Below are 23,071 nucleotides of genomic sequence, written 5' to 3'. Positions count from 1 at the left end.
ACCATATCAGCAAAGCATCAATGTAAGAATATAGATAAAACTACAACACTTACATATTTAACATGCGAACATTTAATTGCAATGAAATGGTGAAAAAGGTTTAACATCGATTTGCCAGGGTGCTTATTTTTTTGACATATTCGTTTACGTCAGTTTGATTTTCTTCTTTTCTGGGTTAATAACAATATTATCGAATTAAATTAGTCTTTCCTGAATCAGAACAGGCACTCAGAACAGGCACTCTCCGATTCGGTACGCTCTATCAAACATGCATCTTTTCTAATCCTCTCAGATCAGTAATCCATTTTTGACACACGTCTCCTTTTTGAATCAATACGTTCCCTTTTAACACAAGTCTTTTCCAAATAGATACGCATTGTTTTTCACACGTGTCTTCTCGAATAAATACGCTCTATGAAAGTATCTCATACTCCTTTTAGTTCGTTTACCCTGTTTTGTATAGTTGTCCTCTTGGAATCGGCACCCGTATTTTCCTTGTCGGTATGCCCTGACAAATGTCTATTTTCGAATCGGTACATCTTGGACCGATGTGCATTTTCCGAGTGAGTACGCTCTGTTTGGCAGATGTGTCTTTTCCGAAGCAGGAATATATTTGGCCACATAGTATTTTTTGTGGATGGTTCGCTCTGTTTGGCAGATGCGTGTTTTCCGAAGTAGGAATCTATTTGGCCACATAGTATTTTTGGGGTGGGTTCGCTCTGTTTGGCAGATGCATCTTTTCCGAAGCAGAAATTTATCTGGCCGCACAGTATTTTCGTAATGGATTCACTCTGTTTGGCAGACGTATCCTTTTCGAATGGTTCACTCAAGTTGACAGATTGCCATTTTTTCCGAATCTTTACACATTGTTTAACAGAAGTGTCTCGTGCAAATACGCTCTGCTTTGCTGACGTGTATTCCGAAGTAACAATCGCAGTTTGACATAGAAGTGTCTTTTTCTCATCAAGTGGAATGTGCATTTGGTTCAAAATACTTTTCTAGCAATAATATTTTCTTTGATATCACATATTTTCCAATTGGTAAGGGCTAGCTTGGCGTCCACACAAATATGTTTAACTGCTCCTTTCACATGAATTGTAATAATCATACAAAAAGTTCAATGTTTCTATAACATATCACAGAAAAAATGTTTCAATAAACCCGAGTGATCACGTATGCGCATTCATAGGTTATCATCACAGAAAATATCCAAGTGCTGTAGCACACATGAATGCTCCGATTAGTCATCAAGAATTGCCAATATCCCCAAAAGAACAATATAAAAATGATATCTTATTGTATATAATACTTCAACCCAACCTCTTGGATTTGCGCTTCTTTCCGTCTGTTGCTCGTTTGACCGGAAGTCCGGTGATTGGTGGAAGTTTGACATTTAACACGGGCGGAAGTGTCGGTTGGGAGCTGTGACGGAGAGGAAGAGCCATGGCAGCGCTGTTCCGTGCAGGGACTTCCGTTCTGTGCCAGAATTCGTTATCATTCATGAAGTGATTATCTGGAATTGCTTGACCTTTGGTCTTTTTGTTATCATTCATAAAGAGATTCTCGGGCAGTGTTTGACCTCTGACCTTTACGATGTTTACACCAAACAGGCTTGATTTTTCAACTTTTGTTGGAGTGCTGATAGGTGGCAGTTTCATGGCGTTTCCTTGTCTGAGAGGGGTCTCCTTGCTTTCGATTTTGTGCCAGTTTGTCTGGTTCACCATAATATTAATCTTGTTTTTCCTTCTGCCGAGAGAAACAGCATTTCCGTTTATTGGAGGAAGGACATCCTTTTTCTGGGTTGCCAAATCTATGTCTTCCAGACTAGTATCCATGGTAACCTTGTCACCATCGAATCTTCTTGAGAAGATATCATTCTTTCTGAAAGCCTCGAATTCCTCATTCTTTCGATCAACTTCTGTCAGGAGCTTGTTAACACCAGCATCACGTGTAGCGCCTGTGTGCTTCTTCAAATCATAGTCTGCGCAGGCTTTCTGGCCATCGTTGACAACTTCCGGTTTCCTTTCGGGTTGTCTGTTCTCTCTATAAACAGCCGGTGCTGGTTTCCCCTTAGCGAATAATCCAGGAGTGAGGTGTTCGCGGTCTTCAATAAAAACGGAAATCTCTGCCTTTTCAATTTTCTCGGCCTTTGTGTCTCTTCTCTTCTTTTGGCGACCGTCTTTGTCTTGCGTTTCTCTTTTAGTGCGTCCCCAGTTTCTGTGAGTTCTTTTTGCTTTGTCTGGTCAGTGCCGGTATTATGGGATGTTTGCCTCTGAGGAAAGTCTCTTTGGTGGAGGTTTAGCTTGACGGCCATTTCCGCACTCCTTCGTCTTAAATCCATATTCAGGATCCCGTTATATCCGGGCGGAAAGTTGTCATCTTTGATGTTCGGTGGCCTTCTGGTTCCCAATCTCAGATCTGGAAACATACAAAATCATTGTTGGTCACTATACAAATTTCGATACATATTTTATTTCAAATACAAAAACTGACCACGCAATACTGTAAATTAGATAATTTTAGTGCAAATAACGTTAACATACGCGTACCTCGCGGCATAAAATTTCGCGAAAAATATTTGTTACGAAAATGGAGTAGATACATTTCAACAGACGATCAGTTTTACATGGCTGTAAATCGGGATTTTGAAACATCATGGAAATGTTGAGGCATCGTGAAGGTGCAAATAGGCCGCGGTGACATTTATGCTATTTGACAACTGTTAATGGATAATAAAGCAACTAAATATATTTCATAGTAGATTGTCTATATCAAAGGAATTCAACTTTGGAAGGTATGAATCATACTAAACGTTTTGAGAAACAGGACTTAAAATGCACGCATGATGACATTACATTTAGGATGGTTTGGTAAGTATTGCATGTATTGACTTCTGCAAGCAAACTCATTACAATAAAAGCTTTTTGCGGTATGAAATAGACTGGCATGGACATGTAGCCTGTAGTATTGTAAAATGAGCGGGTCGGAGTGGTTTGTACATTGTGTTAAATACGGCCTCTATCACTCAGCTAACAGAGCATGCTTCTTTGGCTCAGTCGGCAGAGCCGTAGTTTTTCAAACCGGAATTCCTGGTCGGGGCACCCAACAGGAATCAAATAGCTTTACCCTCCAAACCTCTCTCCCACAAAGCAATACTCATGACCGTACTTTCTCTAATAATGTACATTTACCATATAAGACCAAAGATCCATTGCAGTAGAACAAAAAGAACTTAAGTCATGGACGCTGACTGATTTCCAAGAACCACTTCTTTCTATAAAAATAATATGATGTACGGTTCTACGTACTCTGCTTTTACAGATTGATAACATATTTCACAATACATTATGTAATAATGTGATTGTGCTTGTAGTAGGTAGAATGAATGGGAAACACGTGAGAAAAAGAGGAACATTACGGTGCGGAAGGAGAAAGAGAAAATAATATTCCAGTTTACATAAGCTTGATAAAGAACATATTTTCTACATGAGATAATTTAGAAGGTTTGGCGAGATTGTCTAGAATGGCTGAACATTGGGACAAGATGTTTGTTGTTTGTTTGGAACCAACAAACTGGAATGGGTCTTACTTCTCCGATCTGCAAGGCGGTGACGTTGGAGATGCCTTATCGCCTTGAAGGTCATTTATAAGAATATAAACTGGTTCCATATTTTATCTTTGACAAACAGGAAGCGGCCAGGGCAGAGCTTCATCAGCATTTCTTAAAATTTTCAATAGGAATGCATTGATTACAAAATTTTAGGAGAGCACCTTAACTTAGGGTTCTTAATGCATTTCTGTGGAGAAGTTTAAGTTTAAAGGTATTCCTTATGTTATAAATGTTGATGAAACATGGCCGGATGATAGGAAATATCTAGAAAAGATGCAATGTATTTGATACTATCTTATAAGTAAAAAAAACACTTACCAACACTGTGCCAATATGGAGTGACGTCTCCGAATCTGTTCACGGAGTCTGGGGTGTTGGCGCTGGTCAGTTTCCTGCCATTTCCGAGGATCACTGACGAAGGTAATTTAGCTGTGATGAGAGCTGGTTCGTCTGTCTCAGTCATGCTTCTTCCAAACTTCCTCTCTTGCGCATCTTTTCCGGTCTTCAGGGAAGTCATCTCGCATTTCTCGTTGCTTTCAGGATGGTTTATCATTCTCGTTGAGTAAGATATGACCGAATGTTGATAGAGCAAATATTTTCGTTTTGTTCTTTTCTGGTAGCCAGGGAAAGAATTGTGGGTTAATTGTTGCGTGAAGCATCTATGACGTCATCAAAGTTATGACGTCATGCCCTTTGTTGATATAGTTTTCCAACAGCTGGCGGTCGCGAATTATAAACGAAACGTTACGAAATGACATGGCGCCCGAATTTTCTTTACGACACACACAAATCAAATAAAATTCTTCGAAGGGCGAAAACAATATCAAAAAACACAATTCCAGATTTTACGAGAATATATAATTGAAAATAATAATGTAAAGATATCAGGAATTTTCCCGATCTATAACGCGAATTTAAAAATATTTCAGCGCATCGTAATGATTTATCACAATTGTAATGTTAATTATTGTAAGAATGATTATCGATAATTATAAAAAAGAAACATTTATTATTTTGTTTTATTAATGTAATTTGACAAAGTCGCCAGTGAGTCTAATATAGATAATACGGATATTGTGTGATTTTAGTTATAACGATGATGTATAGTGCTTCGCCCTAATACGAAAATTTATTGGTAAACATAGTTAGAATTGAATTATATGTATCCACAGATGATATTTGTATATTATCTTAAAGGGACAATTCATTCTAAGAGAACATTAAAATTTGTATATATATATCAGATAAAACAACTTCTAATGGAAATTACATCAGTCAGTTTTACTGTGATATGCCTGAAACGCCTATGGTGGTGACACGTGTGTGAAATATTCAAACTTGCTCGCTGTCCGCCATTACACACTGTGGTCGAACTTCTTGTATGCCGAACCCTGTCCCTTGCTCGTAAAGTAATGCAACTTTTGGCTAGAACTGCTCAAATCGCTCTGACAGTAGTGTGTTTACCTTATTAGGTGAATTGTCTTGCCTAAAAATCATTTTATCACCTTCTCAGTGGTTATGTAGTTCATTTGTTTAACGTGCGTGACTTTGGCTCGGGTATGGGTACAGAGTTAATATTGTACCTGCTTAATCGTATTGATCAACGATTTGATATTTCAACGATATTAATTAAAATACTTAACAATGTTGTGGAATTTGTCAATGTTTTTACGTTATATGTTTCATAAGAAATGTAGAACAATACATTTATGCTATAGTTTGCTTATTGGTTATGTAAAAGAATTTGCCTGAGTGTATTGTCTCTTTAATGAGTTATAGCAACTAATGTATGAATTACGATCTCCCTCAAAACTCGAAAATCGAGTGTATGTTGGACAGATGCGATAATTGATATTTCAATTTGAAAATTTCACACATGTTTCGTATACAGCTAATTTTGAAACAGAGCCCCTAATCCCAATAATAATTGATCATTTCTACATTACTGAACAACATGCGACGGTCACATTTCATGTAATCTAGTGCAATTTCGCAGTGCCAAATGTACTGTTGCCTTCTCCGTCATTCTAGCATTTAAAATCCGGTAAAATCCAGTACCGTTTTTACATTACAAAAGTCATATAAATACAGTATATAAATATAGAACTAAATAAAGAACACATGTACTTATGTGACAATGTAAGTTTTTACGGACGCATAGTTGTATAGACTTGAAGTACCAACTCGTTAAACTGTCATATCCTGGACACGGCACCACATTTCTTCCAAATGCACAGGTATTCCCTTCTAAATAACACAGACAGAACTGGGTCAATCATACACATATGGAAGTAACCATGTATTTATAATTACAATAAAAAACGTGTATCGTAACGATCGCGGCGACAAGGCCTCGGTTTCTTGATACAAACTTATGCCAAAAATGACTTAATTCAAAATTGTTTACATGAGGAGACAAAAAATGTTTTCACTTAAGTCTGCACTTTTGTTTGGAAAAAAATGGAGCCTACTACATGGTAGCCCAACTGGTTGAGCATCCGGCCAGAGTTTGGAGGTCTGGGGTTCTGTCTTCATTTTTTCGTTCCTAAATTAGCAGCCAGTCTTAAGCATGCAAATATTATCAAAAATTGATATTTATGATTTAGACATTTTAAATATGTGAACCTGTTTCAAGCTTTAAAACAAAGGAGATAATCTACCAACATTTTAGAAGGTCTGTTAAAGTGCAGCATTTTACATGCAGACACAGCAAATGCAAAGAAACACTATTCTTAAGTTTTAAAGTAACCCGACACCAAATGCAGCGTGCGCATGCACCATGTCTAATAATAAAATCCCGATTTAGGAATCAAACAAAACATTGACAGATGGTTGAGGATGTGGTGAGGTGAATTTCTCCCTCATCTCAGCGGGAAGATGGCGGCGACCCGGACTTCATTTAAGGGCTTTCAAAATTGATAAAATCAGTTAGCAGGCGCGTGGCCTTACTGCAATAAGAAATCTGGATTGCGTAATTTTCTTTAAAAGAATACCTTCCGTTTTAATTCGCTTAGCAAAACGCATACATCATTCGTTTATTCGGATCCGAGGGGAGTTCGCTATCTGTCAGTAAATGTTATCATCAATTATGTACGATCCTCAAGAAAGGAGTGGGAATCTAATTTTAAATTTAAAACCAAGAATGAAAAATAGATTTGAGAAATTCGTCATTGATGCGAAGAATCAATAAAAGCATGGTTGATTTTTGGTAATTAAATCGGTGCCTCATGTAAAGTAATTATAATGATCACTTAATGATACAACCAGAGTCTTGACCTTGGCAGTCTGTGAAGGTCACACACAATGAATTGAAGACACAGATAATCAAATTACACTTCTAAACTCGACGAAGAATAGCACAAACATTAATTTGGTAATCTTACAATGAAATAGATTTTGTCGATAAATAGATGTAATGTAGATATTATAACAATCATCCTCGATACTTCTGGGGTTACTTTCACCATGTTATAGTCACCCCTGGCCTATGTTGTAGATTATCAAAGCTGAATGGTCTGTGTGCGAAAAAACGACAGTGAAAGTAACTCCTGGGGTATCAAGGATGTATAACAATATGCATATGAAAACTAAAAACCCACTTTGTCCTCCCCGAATTACTGAAATTGTAGAATATTTGAGGAATTTTGCTTTTTATTAAAGATCGTTTACTTAATTGAATTTTAAGCATAATGAAGAACACAGGGGGCCAACTCAATGAAAACTGATGTTGTCATACTTTTTTGGTATTTTGTGGATGGACTGGTGAGCATATATATGACAGTCGTGTGATTTTTTTTCCAAAAAATACGAGATTTAAAACATTATTAAAAAATCGGGATCTTTACTATAAAATGTTTTATAGTAAATATCCAGAATTTTTAATATTTTGAAATCTCGTATTTAAAAAAAAAAAAAAAAATAAAAAATCACTACTGTCATATATACTCATCTACGGAAGCGTATTAGGCTCACGTACGACAATATTTTTCAGGATAACGAAAATGTTTTATTTGGCGGCCGCCACTTAATTATCTGGCGGCCGCCACTTAATTTATCTGGCGGCCGCCATATAATTTATCTGGCGGCCGCCATATAATTATCTGGCGGCCGCCACTTAATTGATCTGGCGGCCGCCAAAAAATTATCAGATAAATTAAGTGGCGGCCGCCAGATAATTAAGTGGCGGCCGCCAGATCAATTAAGTGGCGGCCGCCAGATAATTATTTGGCGGCCGCCACTTAATTATCTGGCGGCCGCCAAATAAAACATTTTCGCTATCCTAAAAAATATTTTCGTACGTGAGCCTAATACGCTTCCGTACTCATCAGTCCATCCACCAAATACAAAAAAAAATTATGACAACATCCATTTTCATTGAGTGTGCCCCCTGTGATGAATAACGATAAAATTGTGCCCAGCACGTTTTACCTATGTCTCATAATTTGTTTGTTCGTCAAGTAATATTACCAATCATCACTCTTGATGTTGGATGTGCCTGATTGAGCAAATCCTGAACGTTAGCAAAATACGGTTCCCTTCTTAATAATAACAGTCAGACATCATATATATTAGCTGCGATGACGTAGCTCTGAAGGACGGACGGACGGAAGATTTCTATATATATATGACCAATGAGAGCTCTAAGAGGTGTCCGTGGATCATTGATGGCCAAAGCATGTCTCTCTGGACATTAGTAAGCAAATAAGATTTGTCGGTCACTCCGGCATCAGTAACCTAAACTGAAATCTGATTTTCCATGTCGATTTCGTTCATTAGTCTGCGTGGGATTAGATTTCACCTGGGTCCTATCTGTCATTTATCGGTCATCTAAGGCTGCTTCATGGCGATATTTGTCTGCTATCTTATTCTGAAAGATATCGAAAAAGGCGTGCGTGCCGTGAATTACAGGAAACCTAATTCGGAGTATTTTCTGCAAGTGTGTATTCCTATCATTTTACTAAATTCACAATATAGCTTTAGCTTATTTGGACCTCAACGCCCAATCCCCTTCTCCCGCCCGACCTTTTTGAAGACAGATCTTTGGATCAAGTGTATTGAAATAGCCTGTTGCGTTAGGAAAACTCTTAACATTTTTCTGCAAATCATGTCAAATAAGTTTTTAGATATATTTCTTTTTAAATTAAAACAGTAGTAAAATTAGTATTAATCGTAAGTACAGTTTCGAAGGAGGAACATTTACAATGCTACATAAGATTTAATTCCAGCAAAATTTTATTTCAATTAAATCAAATTGAAAAGGGATTAAACAAACAAGCGATGTTATATACTTTCTCTTCCTGCACAGAACATATGGTGGCTAGGCTACATATGTACAAGGGACGTATACGAGTCTTGCCACAAAGCGCGAATATTTTAAGCATATCGTGATTAAAGGGGAATAACTCTTGTGCTTGTGTTCTCTTCGTTTTGTACATTACTTCCTCTCTAATATCATTTACACTAATAAAAAAAAGAGTCTGAATCAAATATGTATAACAGAACAGTGAAAACTTGGTAGGATGCTTTTCAAACCATTGTAATGAATTTATTATAAATCAAGGTTGAAGGCGTGACACAGGGACGAGACATTTTTGAATCGTGGACATTGCATATCATAAGTTTTCTCAATATCATGTATCTAATATTATTAGGGTAGGTTGGAGACATGCATACGTGCTCATTACTATGCATTAAAAGTTCACATGATGTCACGAGAGAACATGTTGTACCATACAGCACCGATACATATCGCGTAGATCACAGGGACTTGAGGATAAGTAACAGTTGTACCATACAGCACCGATACATATCGCGTAGATCACAGGGACTTGAGGATAAGTAACAGTTGTACCATACAGCACCGATACATATCGCGTAGATCACAGGGACTTGAGGATAAGTAACAGTTGTACCATACAAGCACCGATACATATCGCGTAGATCACAGGGACTTGAGGATTAGTCACAGTTGTACCATACAGCACCGATACATATCGCGTAGATCACAGGGACTTGAAGATAAGTAACAGTTGTACCATACAGCACCGATACATAGCGCGTAGATCACAGGGACTTGAGGATAAGTAACAGTTTGTACCATACAGCACCGATACATAGCGCGTAGATCACAGGGACCCTGAGGATAAGTAACAGTTGTACCATACAGCACCGATACATAGCGCGTAGATCACAGGGACCTGAGGATAAGTAACAGTTGTACCATACAGCACCGATACATAGCGCGTAGATCACAGGGACTTGAGGATAAGTAACAGTTGTACCATACAGCACCGATACATAGCGCGTAGATCACAGGGACTTGAGGATAAGTAACAGTTTGTACCATACAGCACCGATACATATCGCGTAGATCACAGGGACTTGAGGATAAGTATAACAGTTGTACCTTACAGCACCGATACATATCGCGTAGATCACATGGACTTGAGGATAAGTAACAGTTTGTACCTTACAGCACCGATACATATCGCGTAGATCACAGGGACTTGAGGATAAGTAAAAGTTGTACCTTACAGCACTTATACATATCGCTTAGATCACAGGGACATGAGGATAATGTAACAGTTGTACCATACAGCACTGATACATATCGCGTAGATCACAGGGACTTGAGGATAAGTAACAGTTGTACCATACAGCACCGATACATATCGTGTAGATCACAGGGACTTGAGGATAAGTAACAGTTGTACCATACAGCACCGATACATATCGTGTAGATCACAGGGACTTGAGGATTAGTAACACCTTACATATATTTGGACCTCTCCCTAACCTCCATTCGTTTGAAGGATCCAGATAAAAAAAATTCGGCGAAAACATATTTTTTTACTTTAAATATGTTTCAATGACCTAATATGTACAAAGAGATTAGGCACAAGTTTTTAGAACTGATGAGCTGATGAAGCCATCTCTGAGGTATGCTTTGATTATCTTATCCCACCCACATACACATATAGAACTAAAAAAAGCAAAAATGATGTCAGAATATGATCTAAGGACTTTAACCTGTAAGAGTTAATATGAAACTGTAACTATATACGATGCAAATTAATATTAATCTGGTTAATCCAACGCTCCACTTACTGCACAAGAGATCTTTAACAAACAGCGATTTTAATTACACATAACTTAATTAACATGTCTGTAATTAAAAGCTGGAGAAATATTACATACCAATGGATAAACAAATGCCGGATGTATTTTCTTAAATACTACTAGTGCCATTAATACATTTGTATCTGAGTCAAAACGCTCCGACAATCTCAAACAGGAATCACGGATTAACATCGTGCTTTAACGGATTAACACGGATTAATGTCGTAAACACACTTAACCCACTTTTAACGTAATTTATACATGTCATTAAAATACATACGTTTATCAGAGATAATATGTTAATTAAAACGGTTTAAAAACATTTTTGACATATGTATACATAACTGCCACTACCTTTCCGGAGCAAAAATGTAAAGGTTTCTGAAAATCATTAATATCATAAGAAAAATACATATCAATGACCTAAGATGTGGTTACCACACCAAACATATGCAAGATTTCCTTCGTATTCAATTTTTGTCGTCTGACGCAGTGTGATAGTCAACTACCGTGCGGTACTTAGGGCGACGGTAGGAAACATAAGACGACCCGCGTTATAGATTTTTTTTTTTATTTATTTGAAATAAAATGTTCAGAATGTGATGACAAGTGTATAGTATTAACGATAAGTTAATAACTTTTGCGACTCTATAAAATTATCGATCTCGTTTTATTTACAGTCATATAAAAAATAAAAGCCGTCTCGGAAAGGTATCAGGCCTTTAAATACTAGTATGCCACTAACTTTGACCGTATTAATAAGTAAGAATATTAACAAAATCAATTAATCCCAGATAAAAAAAAAGTCAACGTCCTATATGCTAGGAGTTTTTTCAGACCTTCTCAAATCCAAATGCTATTTATATAACTGTTTATTGTTTGATTGTTGGGCCTAGCTATTACTGCAGAAATGAAATTATTTGCGGTGTTGAAATTGTCGCGCTATTTTGCTATAATTTGATTCCCGTGAATACATCCGATCGTGCAAATCTTAAAATATGACTTGGAAGATTTTGGATACACAGCGTAGACATTACTATTCACCGCGAACTGTTTGAGACTGACATCGCGAAAATATTGACACGCTAAAAAGCCACGATAGTTTTAAAAATTATTCTTAAAATATGTTGTTTTTCTGTTTCAATATCACAATGTTTTCGATTCAAAAGAAGCAGTGACGTTGATACTAACGTTAGTGATAGTAATCCATGGAGTATCGAGGATGTCGATATGTTTAAAAATTAACATGTCGTCATAATTAAGGTTTATAATGCTTTTACATGAATTAACATGTTGTTTTCTGTTTTCATTTAACAAATTAACACCTTTATTTAATCTTTGTTTTTTGCTTTACATTTTCTTAATTATTATGATCATTTAATAACATGTAAAATTATTTCTTCCCTAATATCACATTTCATTTATACTGCAATGTTAAATACACAGTGTACATGTAAATCCCAGTTATACAGAAAATGTATATGCTTTGTATATAATATGTATATTTATAAATACTTTGTTTTTTAAAAACAACATAAAAATTCAACAAAAACTGTATTAATAGTCCCATGATAACACTATAATTAATCCATACTTTCAACTTGTCACCTTTAATGATACATGGGGCAGGCCTATTCATGTATATAGATATACAGTGTCCAGTCTGGAGTCCAGTCATATAAAGGTATATACATGTAGCCCCAGGGTGCCATCCCCACACTTACAGGTAAGTGTGACACCTTGTGTATTACCTGAGCAAACCCATAGGTACTGATGATATTACTTCTCAGGACTACAATGTATATATTTAGGGGTGCAGTTTATCAATGATTATACTGCATTAGGGGGGATCAATATTTTTATAGGGGGGGTCAATATTTTATGCATAAAATATTGACCCGGGTCAATATTTAATGGGGGGTCAAAATTTTATATGACACCGGTACTCCGGTTCAATTGCCTCCGCCATCGAACCTGGCTACATGACAATGGCTGTTAAAAGAACGTAAAACTAAGCAAAGAGCAATGTTTTGGCTGTTGTTATATTAAATCCAGGCTCGTGATGCAATTGAGATTCACTATTAATAATGGAGTTGTATACATCGGAAACCATGCTAATTTAAATACATTAATTCAGAAAAAAAAGCCTAGATAGATCTGGTCTGGAAATAATTGGTCAGTTTGTGTCTACTAATTTTCTGTAATCAATACAGCCTTATACATTATTTAGAGAAAATTAGACACTGAAGCCGTAAAGCTGAATATGTAATTACCATTAATAATGCCCTACTCCTACTGACAAAGAGGAATATATTTAAATTTAAATAAGTTTAAGCTTAAATTACATTAGGTTTTATAGCTATAACTGTAGCATTATCATCTTGTATTGATTTTCTGAAGAAATAAAAAGCAAAGCAAAACATAGAAAAGAATAAGTCATCAGCTCCCATGTACTCCATTATAGTATGTATACACATATCTTATTTAGTCTTTTAGCTCTTATTGTGTATAATTATGTACTTTTGTTTTCCTTTTTTTTATATCATGCAAACACAATTTGTAACTGTTTAGTGTAAACGTTAGGGTGGAATTAGATAATTTGATTTGGCTCTAAATTCCTAGATTTCTGAATAAATACTGTCTTGTTCACACATATTTGAAGGGTTGAACCATTTTTTTTTTTTAAATATGGTTTTGTGAATTTCTTTTCATGCAATTGTTTTGAACAATATTATATACGGAGGGTAATGTGTTTTTTGAGATGGCGGCCATCTTCAAATTTGGATCAAGTAAAAAAAAAACAAATTTCTAGCACATGAACATTCACACAATAACTCTTGTTTCCCAAAACATCATTCTGGTCAAGAAGGTGTGGACAACTTTTCAAAAATGTGGGCCTCCACATATTTCTTACTCAAGGGTTTAATTCTCAAAACATCAGTCAAAAAGGTGTAGAGGCTAATATAATTTTCTTTCTAAAATATAAAATTAGACAATATTACATCATTATGGAGTATTATAAAGCAATTTGTATCTAACATAACAACTCTCATCTGGTAGTGTATAGGTCTTGCTAAGATGTCTGTACAAATATATAAAATTGAAAAGTTTTAATGAATAGTTGATTAACCTCAAATATCTGATTAACAGGTGTACCTTCGGCTATGGTGTCAATTCAAGCTGTAGAATATCTCAGTACCCTACTGCAACACAAGGCTGAACAGGTTCGAGGCAATGCTGCTATCGCTCTTGGGTATCTCTCCTACAACCACTTGGCTGAGAGGCAACTCCTCAATAAGTAAGGCTTAATATCAGGGATGTACAACTAGTAACATCATTATCTGACAATGTACATGTTGCTGGGTTGGGTTAGGTCCCAGTGGTTACAGATGGGTAGTTTGTTAGAAAATAATAACACAATCTGTAGAGTTTTTAACAAGATTAAACAAGACTCATTTAGTACAAGTTCACATTTCAGTTATACATAATAACATAACATTCATATTAATCATACATACATACAAGATCCCTGTGTAGCCTACAGTATATCAACATCAGATTCACAATATATATAAATAACATTAGAGTTAATCTATTTATAAACTCTAGAACAACTATTATAAATTAGGCTTTACACTAATAGCTTCTGCTATCTATAATCAATGCAAAGGGAGACAATCTGTTCCCTCTATAATCTAAAGTCAGGGGAGACAATCTGTCTCCTCTATACCATATAATATCAGGGGGAGACAATTCGCCCCTTTACAACTATACAATAAGTTACTCTCGTCTAAGGGGAGATAATCTACCCACTTAGACACTACAACATATAACACTATCAATGCGTTACTTACATCATATTCTAATACACAATTAGGCTTCGATCTTTGTTACATTTTGATCTTTCGACCCAGGGTCCTATACATGAATAAAATACATAATATCACAAAAAGGTCTAAACTGATAAAATATCTCCATATAAAACACTGATTTTCCATCTCTATGACGGTTATAATAGAGATCAATATATACATATCACTTTATATCAAATTGTCTATATAAATAGACAATTACTCTTAAATTAAAATACATACTTAAGCTTTTACACTTTCAAGTCAGTTTAACTTATTCAAAAATAGTTTAATACATTCTGATAATTTTACCAAAATAAGGCAAATAAATATAAATAATTTACTTTATGAACATTGCACAGGATATACAATATTAGTAAGAAATAGAAAAAGAAGACTTACAGAAGTAGAAGAATTTCCTCCTAGACAAATCCAAATTTCACAAAATATCTGAGAAACCAAAACACAACTGCTCTCATTTAACTCTCTCTGTGAACTGCCCACAGACAAAGGAAAGTTCTCCAAAGATAGAATTTTGGAGGGAAAGTTTGACCAATAAAAACATACATTATTATATCTATAAACCAATAAAATCAATAAAAACAATCTGCTGACCAGCCAGGTAAGTCACCTGACTGGTACCTACCCACACCTATAATCAAAGAATGTGCTCATCCATCCATGCACTCTCTCATTCCAGGTAATATAAAGGTATACAGATAAACAAGACAGTGGCATATAGACAGTACTGGGACAACACATACATGTAGTGCAGGGGTGCAGCTTAATTTATAACTATACATAATTACACTAATACTAATTACATAAATTAATTAATAACTTAATTAATTACATAATTAATTAATAACTTAATTAATTACATAATTAATTACCCTGCCACATACACTGTGATAGACCATTAATGAATATCTTCTTTCATTGGTCTCATGTAAAATATCGAAAATGAAAATGTCTCTTTGACGAGAATTTAGTACATTATTTGGTGTAATCACCAACTATATACTAGTAATCACCAACTATATACTTACAACATCAAGCTTTTGTAGCTTTATTCTAATCTGAAGTTGTTGATGCACCCATTTCAAAATATAAACTACTAATTAGATCAATACTAAAACAAATGTGATCACATTAAAAAAAAGACAGGTGCTGTAAAATAATTCCTACCTGCATATTTTGATGATCAGCACTGTTCATTACCTGTGTATCAGTGACATTTTGCTGTTTTGATCTAAAATTTTGTGTTTGCCTGTAGGTGTCGCTCCAATCCATACCTGATCCGAGTCCTTTTGTACTACACGAAGCAGAGTAAGATAAGCCCGGCCTTCCTGGAGAGCTGGAAACATTACAAGAAGATTGGTCTGCCACCTATCCCGTAAGTTGTCTGTCATTAGGTGGTGTGTGTCAGCATTATACATTTCTTAAAAGATTTATACTGAATAGCTGGTTATTTTAGCGAACCAAAATTTTCGCAATTTGATCTAAAAAGAGAAAATCCAATTTTCGCGATATGGATTTAAGGGTATGTTCAACCATTTCTCAGTACTTCGCGGATCAAATTTTTGGGATCATAGCAATGTCCCGCGAAATCTGAAAATATTACATATGTATACCCGCTAAAATATGCGGCTAAACAGTATATGATGACTAAGAGATAACTTGTTCTTACTGGATAACTTAATTCCATAACTCTCTAATGTAGTAGCATGATACACTGGATCTTCAAAAGTGAATCAATCTAATCAGTTTTAGATTGTACTTGTAGTACATCTTAAATGTAATATAAAGTATTTGTCAATTTAGCACAGATTTTTTAACAAAACAAATAATTATGAAAATGAACATTGGAAAAAGCCGAGTAGCATGTCGTAGGATAAGAACCAAATTGTCATGTAGATCTCAATTGATATCTATAATGGAGGGAACATTAAATGAATGGATTTCAAATAAGAATATAATCCTGGTGTGCTTATATATAATTGAAACTTTCTTTATTTTCAGTGAGGGAAGACCAAGTTTGATTGGATTCAAGCCTGAAGGTATTAATGAGAACCGTCCAATTACAATGCTCAGTCTGGATGAATCAAATGCCAACACGAGGAGTTTATCAAACCTAATGGCAGATGACGGAGGGGTCACAGGGAGGTCATCAAGAATGACCAACACTGCTGCGACACCGCGGATGGCCAACACACCTTTACAGCCAATCGAAGCCAACCTTAGTGCCAGCCAGATGTCCCTAGACTCGCAGAAATCCAGTAACTCTCTAATGCAACAGGAAGTGCTAGCTGCGGAGTAGTCATTTGGAGGAATATCTAATGTGTATTTTAAGTCAATTTTTTTGGGAAGATTTTCAATGAGTTAACGGAACCTGTGCATGAAATAATGAAGATATTTAGAGAATGATTTGAATCGCTGTATGTTTATATGTGTTATTTTATACCCTGACCATGGTATACATGCCCACTCTGTGGTGCCAATTTACACAGTTGTCGATACTGTTGTTGAGCTTAAAACGTACAAATACCTTGTATCACAGGAAAATGATATCTAGTTTGTTGATAAATTTACAGGTTGTCTGGTTTATCATATATTTTGATTTGGAAACTTATTGTATTTAAATAGAAAGCAATAATTATTATATTTCAAATTATATAAGGATTAACTTGAATATATTTTTTATGTTATGGAGATATAACACAAAAATCTGAGTGTACTCTAAATAAACCAATGAAAATGCTCGTAACAAGCAAAATTGAATTATAAAAGAATAATGTTAAGAAGGGAGATAATTCCCTTAGCTATTTAAATATGTAGAGAATGATCTGGAGAAACAGGGTTAATCTGAAGAGGAGCATGAATTTATTTTATTGCTATGAAAAGTAAAATCATCTAGGTACTGATTAATCATTTTGCTTTATAAATCATTTGTAGGTTTTTCATCAATATGAAAAAATGAATATCTTCTGCATTTGTCAGACAATAACGAAGAAAATGGTGACTTTTGATTACATTATGTGTATTGTTTTATGTTTAATTATGAACATCAGAAAAATATGTTTAGAGATTTTATATGTTCTAAAATCACTTGTTTCTTTATTCACTTTGATAACCGTGCCAAATGATGGACATGAATACATAATATAATAATGTAGGACATTTTTTTTAATTGGGTTTAGTGCTAAAGCTAAAATCAAAACGGTGGATAAATTTGATAAAGTGTATGTTAAGATATTTTTAGCTTCGGTTTCAAGTCAGTGGGGAAAAATAAGCCCCTAAAGTGCAGTGCTTATTTTAATTAATGTGTTAATTAAATTGTATACATGTACTACAAATTACTTTCTTGTGTTGGTAAATGATCAAGTTATCATAATATTTAGATAGTAAACTTTCAGTATTGAAAATTATATTGTCATTTTTAAATACATTTTTAGTTTACAAATCTTCAAGAAAAGCTCTGCTAACAAGTCTGTATATTTTTAATCAATTCTATTTAAGGTTGAATAATTGTTCATTTTAAGTCTTTTAATATTGCAATCTATTCCATTTTTCACTTGGTTAAGACTTTTGAAACTCGTGCTGCTAGTCAGTTTTCTTATTTATATGATCATACAATGAAAGAATTTTGTAAAAAGCATTTAGTTTTCAAGTAAATGCTACCGACAAGAAAACTAATCAAAAGACAAATATTTCTTTGTAAGTTACAATGAAAGGAAAAATCTGTAGTTGTATTAAATTCATAAATCATAGAAATATTGATTTAAGGTCTCTCGCAAGTAAATCATTTAGTATTTTTCTTCAGTTACAAAAGTTACTTACTTTACACTATAACCACCAATGAAAAGTTTGAGCTCCTATTTTTACTTCAAGTTAAAAATATGAAAAATAATTAATTGCATCCCGAAAAAATTCCGTGGCACTATATTCTATATGGAATAAAGTACTGATTGCACATGCACCACAGGCGAAATAAATTATTTAACATTATTTTTTTGTGTTAATTAGGCATATTTCTACACGAATAAACACCAAATATTGTTCAAATGATGAATATCATTTCTACTCTGTCGAAATATTGATTTAAGGTCTCTCGCAAGTAAATCAGCTACTATATTCTATTACTATTAATTTGGGTCTATAATTAATTTGAAGTTTAACTAATGTCAAATATGCCTGGAATCATAGATACAAACCTGATACACAGTATAAAACCCAATTACTGACAGGTTCAAAGCCATTTAAAAGTGTGACAGTGCTGTGAAACTGCATGTTTACAAGCACAACCGGTGCAATTTTGGGGGAAAAACCTGGTCGTTTTACACCTGTGTGTATCCGCCAGGAAGAACATCTCAGTATAACAAAGTCAGCAGTTTCTGATAGTTTTAAATATATACTACAAATATATATAAGAAATGACATCAATACACCAAAACTTTTATTCTAATCCCATTAAAATAGGGAACTTCATTTCCTCACCAGAGTATAAATGATATTCATCATTTGAACAATAATTGTGTTTAATCGTGTATATATATGCCTAATTAACACAAAAAAATAACATAAAATAATTTATTTCGCCTTTGGTGCATGCGCAATCATTACTCTATTCGATATAGGATATAGTGCCACGGATTTTTCGGGATGCAATTAATTATTTTTCATATTTTTAACTTGAAGTAAATTAGAAGCTTAAACTTTTCAATGGTGGTAATGGTGTAAAGTAAGTAACTTTTGTAACTGAAGAAAAATACTAAATCGTCTACTACTGTTTTTGATAGTGAAAAAATACCATTTGTCAGCGGTGGACTTTAAAATAGGGAACTTCATTTCCTCACCAGAGTACTTTCGTATGAAACACGTGCTGATTGGCTGATTTAATTGCGTGAGACCTTTTATCCATCGCCCATAGTTAACATGAACCAATGATTAAATTATTGTACTTAATAAATTAATATATTTTGTAAATGTAATGTGATATGTAGATGTTCGTCATTATACGTGTACATGTTAATATCGTAATAATAGACATATATGTTGAAACAACAAATCTGTGATAATTTCAATTGTGAGTGCTAAGTAAATTTGCACATAATTATTGATTTGAAAGTTTTTTTTATTGTAATTTTTTATTTAATATTTTTATTACTATTGATAGTTCTCATCATAGATTAGTAGTTTTTTTTTTTTTTTTTACTTTTATATTGTTTCAATACTGATTATTTAACTCCTTCATAATGAACTGTTCCAGTCTTTGAATCAGAGTTCAAATGTGTCTTCAGGGATGAATGAGTTATTCAACTTTTTTTCTCTATGTAAATTTTAATAGTGCATATATTTTTTTAATTTCACTTTAAGTACATTTTTATATATTATTATATTTATTAATTTTAATTCAGTACAAAAAGACCACCCGTTTTGAACTTTAAAATATCAATTTTAATAGTGCATATTTTTTTTAAATTTCACTTTATGTACATTTTTATATATTATTATATTTATTAATTTTAATTCAGTACAAAAAGACCACCCGTTTTGAACTTTAAAATATCAATTTTCTATCTATATGTATCAAGTAATTTCATTGATTACATGAATTTCCATCTGAATATTCTAAGACTCCATTCTCAATACACTGAAGCAAATGTAATGCAATATTTACCATTTGTAAGTATCACTGTACTGATCCTTGATGACAAAACAATTACCAGGTACATGATATTAAATCAACTGATATATTTTTGACAACACAATAAAGAATTATTTTTCATCCAATTAAGCAATTCAGTAATATAGCTTCATTATCAATCTTAAGCTCTTTAGCATTACCATGGTTTATGTAAAACTCGTACATGTACTTTGAAATTACCTCCTTTTTCAATCCAATTTTTGTATTCCTTTTTTTTCATTTTTTGTTTCATGTTCTAAATTTAATTTTGTTTTCATTATAAAGTATACTGTGTAAATTGCACCTTCCAAAAATTACACAACGCTATCATGTTATATGTTATGTATATGGATATCAATTGTTCCCTTCTGAAACTTTGATCAAAATCAAAATCTGTTCTTTACTGTTTGCCTGAGTAGGCTTATTCCAGCTTGAGAGTTAGCCACAAGCTACCACAAAAAACACAACTCTACTGTATTTGTCTCTGGCTGTGCAGGTGATATATGTATTTTTTTTTCTCGTACAGATAAAATGTTGTCTGATAATGTAGCATACTTGCCTCTATCTTGACAATCATGTACCATTATACCGTATCATTAAAACAAAAATCTAAGCATGTCATGATCTTGTTTTATTTTTACTTTTGAAGAAACAAATCACAAACAGACAAGAGGTAAATGGGGGCTGTATTGCTCACCTTGCTTTTCAGTGATTTGCATATAAAAAGCACTGGTATATATATATATATTAGAATTTTTTTTTCGATTTTAGTATCTGTTTCTCAGCGACATTTTATTTCTGACAAATTTCTCCTTTGGGCAATTGATTCAATGCTAATTTGCAACAAACAGTGTTTGAATATATCATCAAAAACTTTTCAATGAAGTTGATTACATATTTTCCCTACTGGGCTTCTGAAGGTGTCAGATGCACAATTTATACAAAATTGATTCCCCTTCATCCAAGGATGCTTCACATTCAATTGGGATTGACTCTGTGTTTTCACATGGAAGAAGGATTTTCAACAACTGCTTTAATTCCTCTATTAAACACGGCCATCAAGTTACACGAGGTTCAGTCACCATTTATGCTAAATATGATCCATTTCGCCAAGGACATTTCTGACCAAATTCAGTTCAAAATTATTCAGTACTTTACCATTAGTAGAAATTTAAGGGAATTCCTTCTGTTTCCTTATTAGGCGCGGCCCAAGGGGTCAGAGTCATCATTTTAAATGCAAAAAATGATTTCATTTCTCGTAGGATATTTCTGAACAAATTTGGTTAAAGTCAATCAAGGGTATTACGACTTTAAATAGCAATCAAAAGGAATAAAGGAATTTGGTCAAAATACATTCAGTACTTGATGATTAGCAATTTATGGAAATCTTGACGGACGCATACCATGTCATGACATAAGATGACTATCTCAAACATCCAAAACCTTGTGTGCAGTAAAATATCACAAAAAAATTACTTCAAACATCCAAAACCTCACAGACGGTAAAATATCACAAACAAATGAAACATTAACACAAATCCTTAACCTCATTGTAATTAGGAGTGTTATATTAACATTTTTCTTTAATCCTCAGGCTGTCAATAAAAATGTTTTAAAGAAACTTGATAATTACATACTTAAAGATGCTCCACCGCTGACAAATAGTATTTTTCTCAATAAAAAAACCAAGAGCAGACGAAATAGTATTTGTCTTCAGTTACAAAAGTTACTTACTTTACACCATTACCACCATTTAAAAGTTTGAGCTTCTACTTTTACTTTTAATATAAAAATATTGAAAATAACTAACTGCATCCCCAAAAAGTTCAGTGGTGCTATTTCCTATATGAAATGAAGTACTGATTGTGCACGCACCAAAGGCAAATTAAATTATTTTATCTTTTTGTGTTAGTTAGACATATCCATACATGATTAAACACCAATCATGCTCTGTTGGCGGTGGAGCATCTTTAACTGTAGCTTTTGAAGAAGCCAAATAAATGAAAACATGAACATGTACGTAGCTTACATAAGCTGAATGTACCAACAGACTGTCACTATAACACCACAGCTACCTGCTGTAGTTTCACACCTTGTAAATGCCCTTCCTTGTTGGGTTTGGAGCATACAACACAGCAGATAGTTCCAATATCTTTCCCAAGAACACTTTCTATCTCATATCCCTGCAACAAAAACGTTATTTATAAAATGGCATAATGTTATAATACATCATATTCACATGAATATCTAGGGTTTCTAATACCCTAGAGTAAATAGCTAGGGGTTTTTAATACCCTAGAGTATATATAAATAGCTAGGGGTTTCTAACACCCTAGAGTAAATAAATAGCTAGGGGTTTCTAACACCCTAGAGTAAATAGCTAGGGGTTTCTTAACACCCTAGAGTAAATAGCTAGGGGTTTCTAACACCCTAGAGTAAATAGCTAGGGATTTCTTAACACCCTAGAGTAAATAGCTAGGGGTTTCTAACACCCTAGAGTAAATAGCTAGGGGTTTCTAACACCCTAGAGTAAATAGCTAGGGGTTTCTAACACCCTAGAGTAAATAGCTAGGGGTTTCTAACACCCTAGAGTAAATAGCTAGGGGTTTCTAACACCCTAGAGTAAATAGCTAGGGGTTTCTAACACCCTAGAGTAAATAGCTAGGGGTTTCTAACACCCTAGAGTAAATAGCTAGGGGTTTCTAACACCCTAGAGTAAATAGCTAGGGGTTTCTAACACCCTAGAGTAAATAGCTAGGGGTTTCTTAACACCCTAGAGTAAATAGCACCCTAGAGTAAATAGCT

At 34.3% G+C, this 23,071-nt stretch overlaps 2 protein-coding genes and 1 pseudogene across 3 annotated transcripts in view; 1 reads left to right on the top strand and 2 right to left on the bottom strand.

Annotated features, from left to right (window-relative positions):
• Positions 1–234: 234 nt before the first annotated feature.
• LOC138317030 (uncharacterized) lies at positions 235–4,270 on the bottom strand (annotated as a pseudogene).
• Positions 4,271–13,840: 9,570 nt separating this feature from the next.
• Positions 13,841–19,078, top strand: LOC138316044 (ankyrin and armadillo repeat-containing protein-like). 2 transcript variants are annotated; one of them, XR_011207587.1, is made up of 4 exons: positions 13,841–14,027; positions 15,857–15,976; positions 16,603–18,366; positions 18,687–19,078. XR_011207587.1 is itself a non-coding variant. In XM_069257517.1 (3 exons), the coding sequence occupies exons 1-3, from the start codon at positions 13,894–13,896 to the stop codon at positions 16,898–16,900; spliced, it is 552 nt and encodes a 183-aa protein (XP_069113618.1). In that variant the 5' UTR covers positions 13,841–13,893; the 3' UTR covers positions 16,901–18,390. The 2 variants fall into 2 exon arrangements, 1 of the variants encoding a protein (XP_069113618.1); XM_069257517.1 differs by lacking the exon at positions 18,687–19,078 and having other exon boundaries at positions 16,603–18,390.
• A 1,905-nt stretch (positions 19,079–20,983) lies between these two features.
• The window catches only part of LOC138316043 (DNA repair-scaffolding protein-like), a 34,627-nt gene continuing 32,539 nt past the window's right edge, over positions 20,984–23,071 (bottom strand). Inside the window, 1 exon segment of the mRNA XM_069257516.1 lies at positions 20,984–22,449. Within this exon segment, the coding sequence (XP_069113617.1) occupies positions 22,324–22,449 (126 nt within the window). The 3' untranslated portion in view covers positions 20,984–22,323.

Source organism: Argopecten irradians, chromosome 2, assembly GCF_041381155.1.
Source record: "Argopecten irradians isolate NY chromosome 2, Ai_NY, whole genome shotgun sequence".
NCBI classification, from domain to species: domain Eukaryota; kingdom Metazoa; phylum Mollusca; class Bivalvia; order Pectinida; family Pectinidae; genus Argopecten; species Argopecten irradians.
Note: the sequence above shows the minus strand (reverse complement) of the source record. Positions and strands in the feature narration are given on the sequence as shown.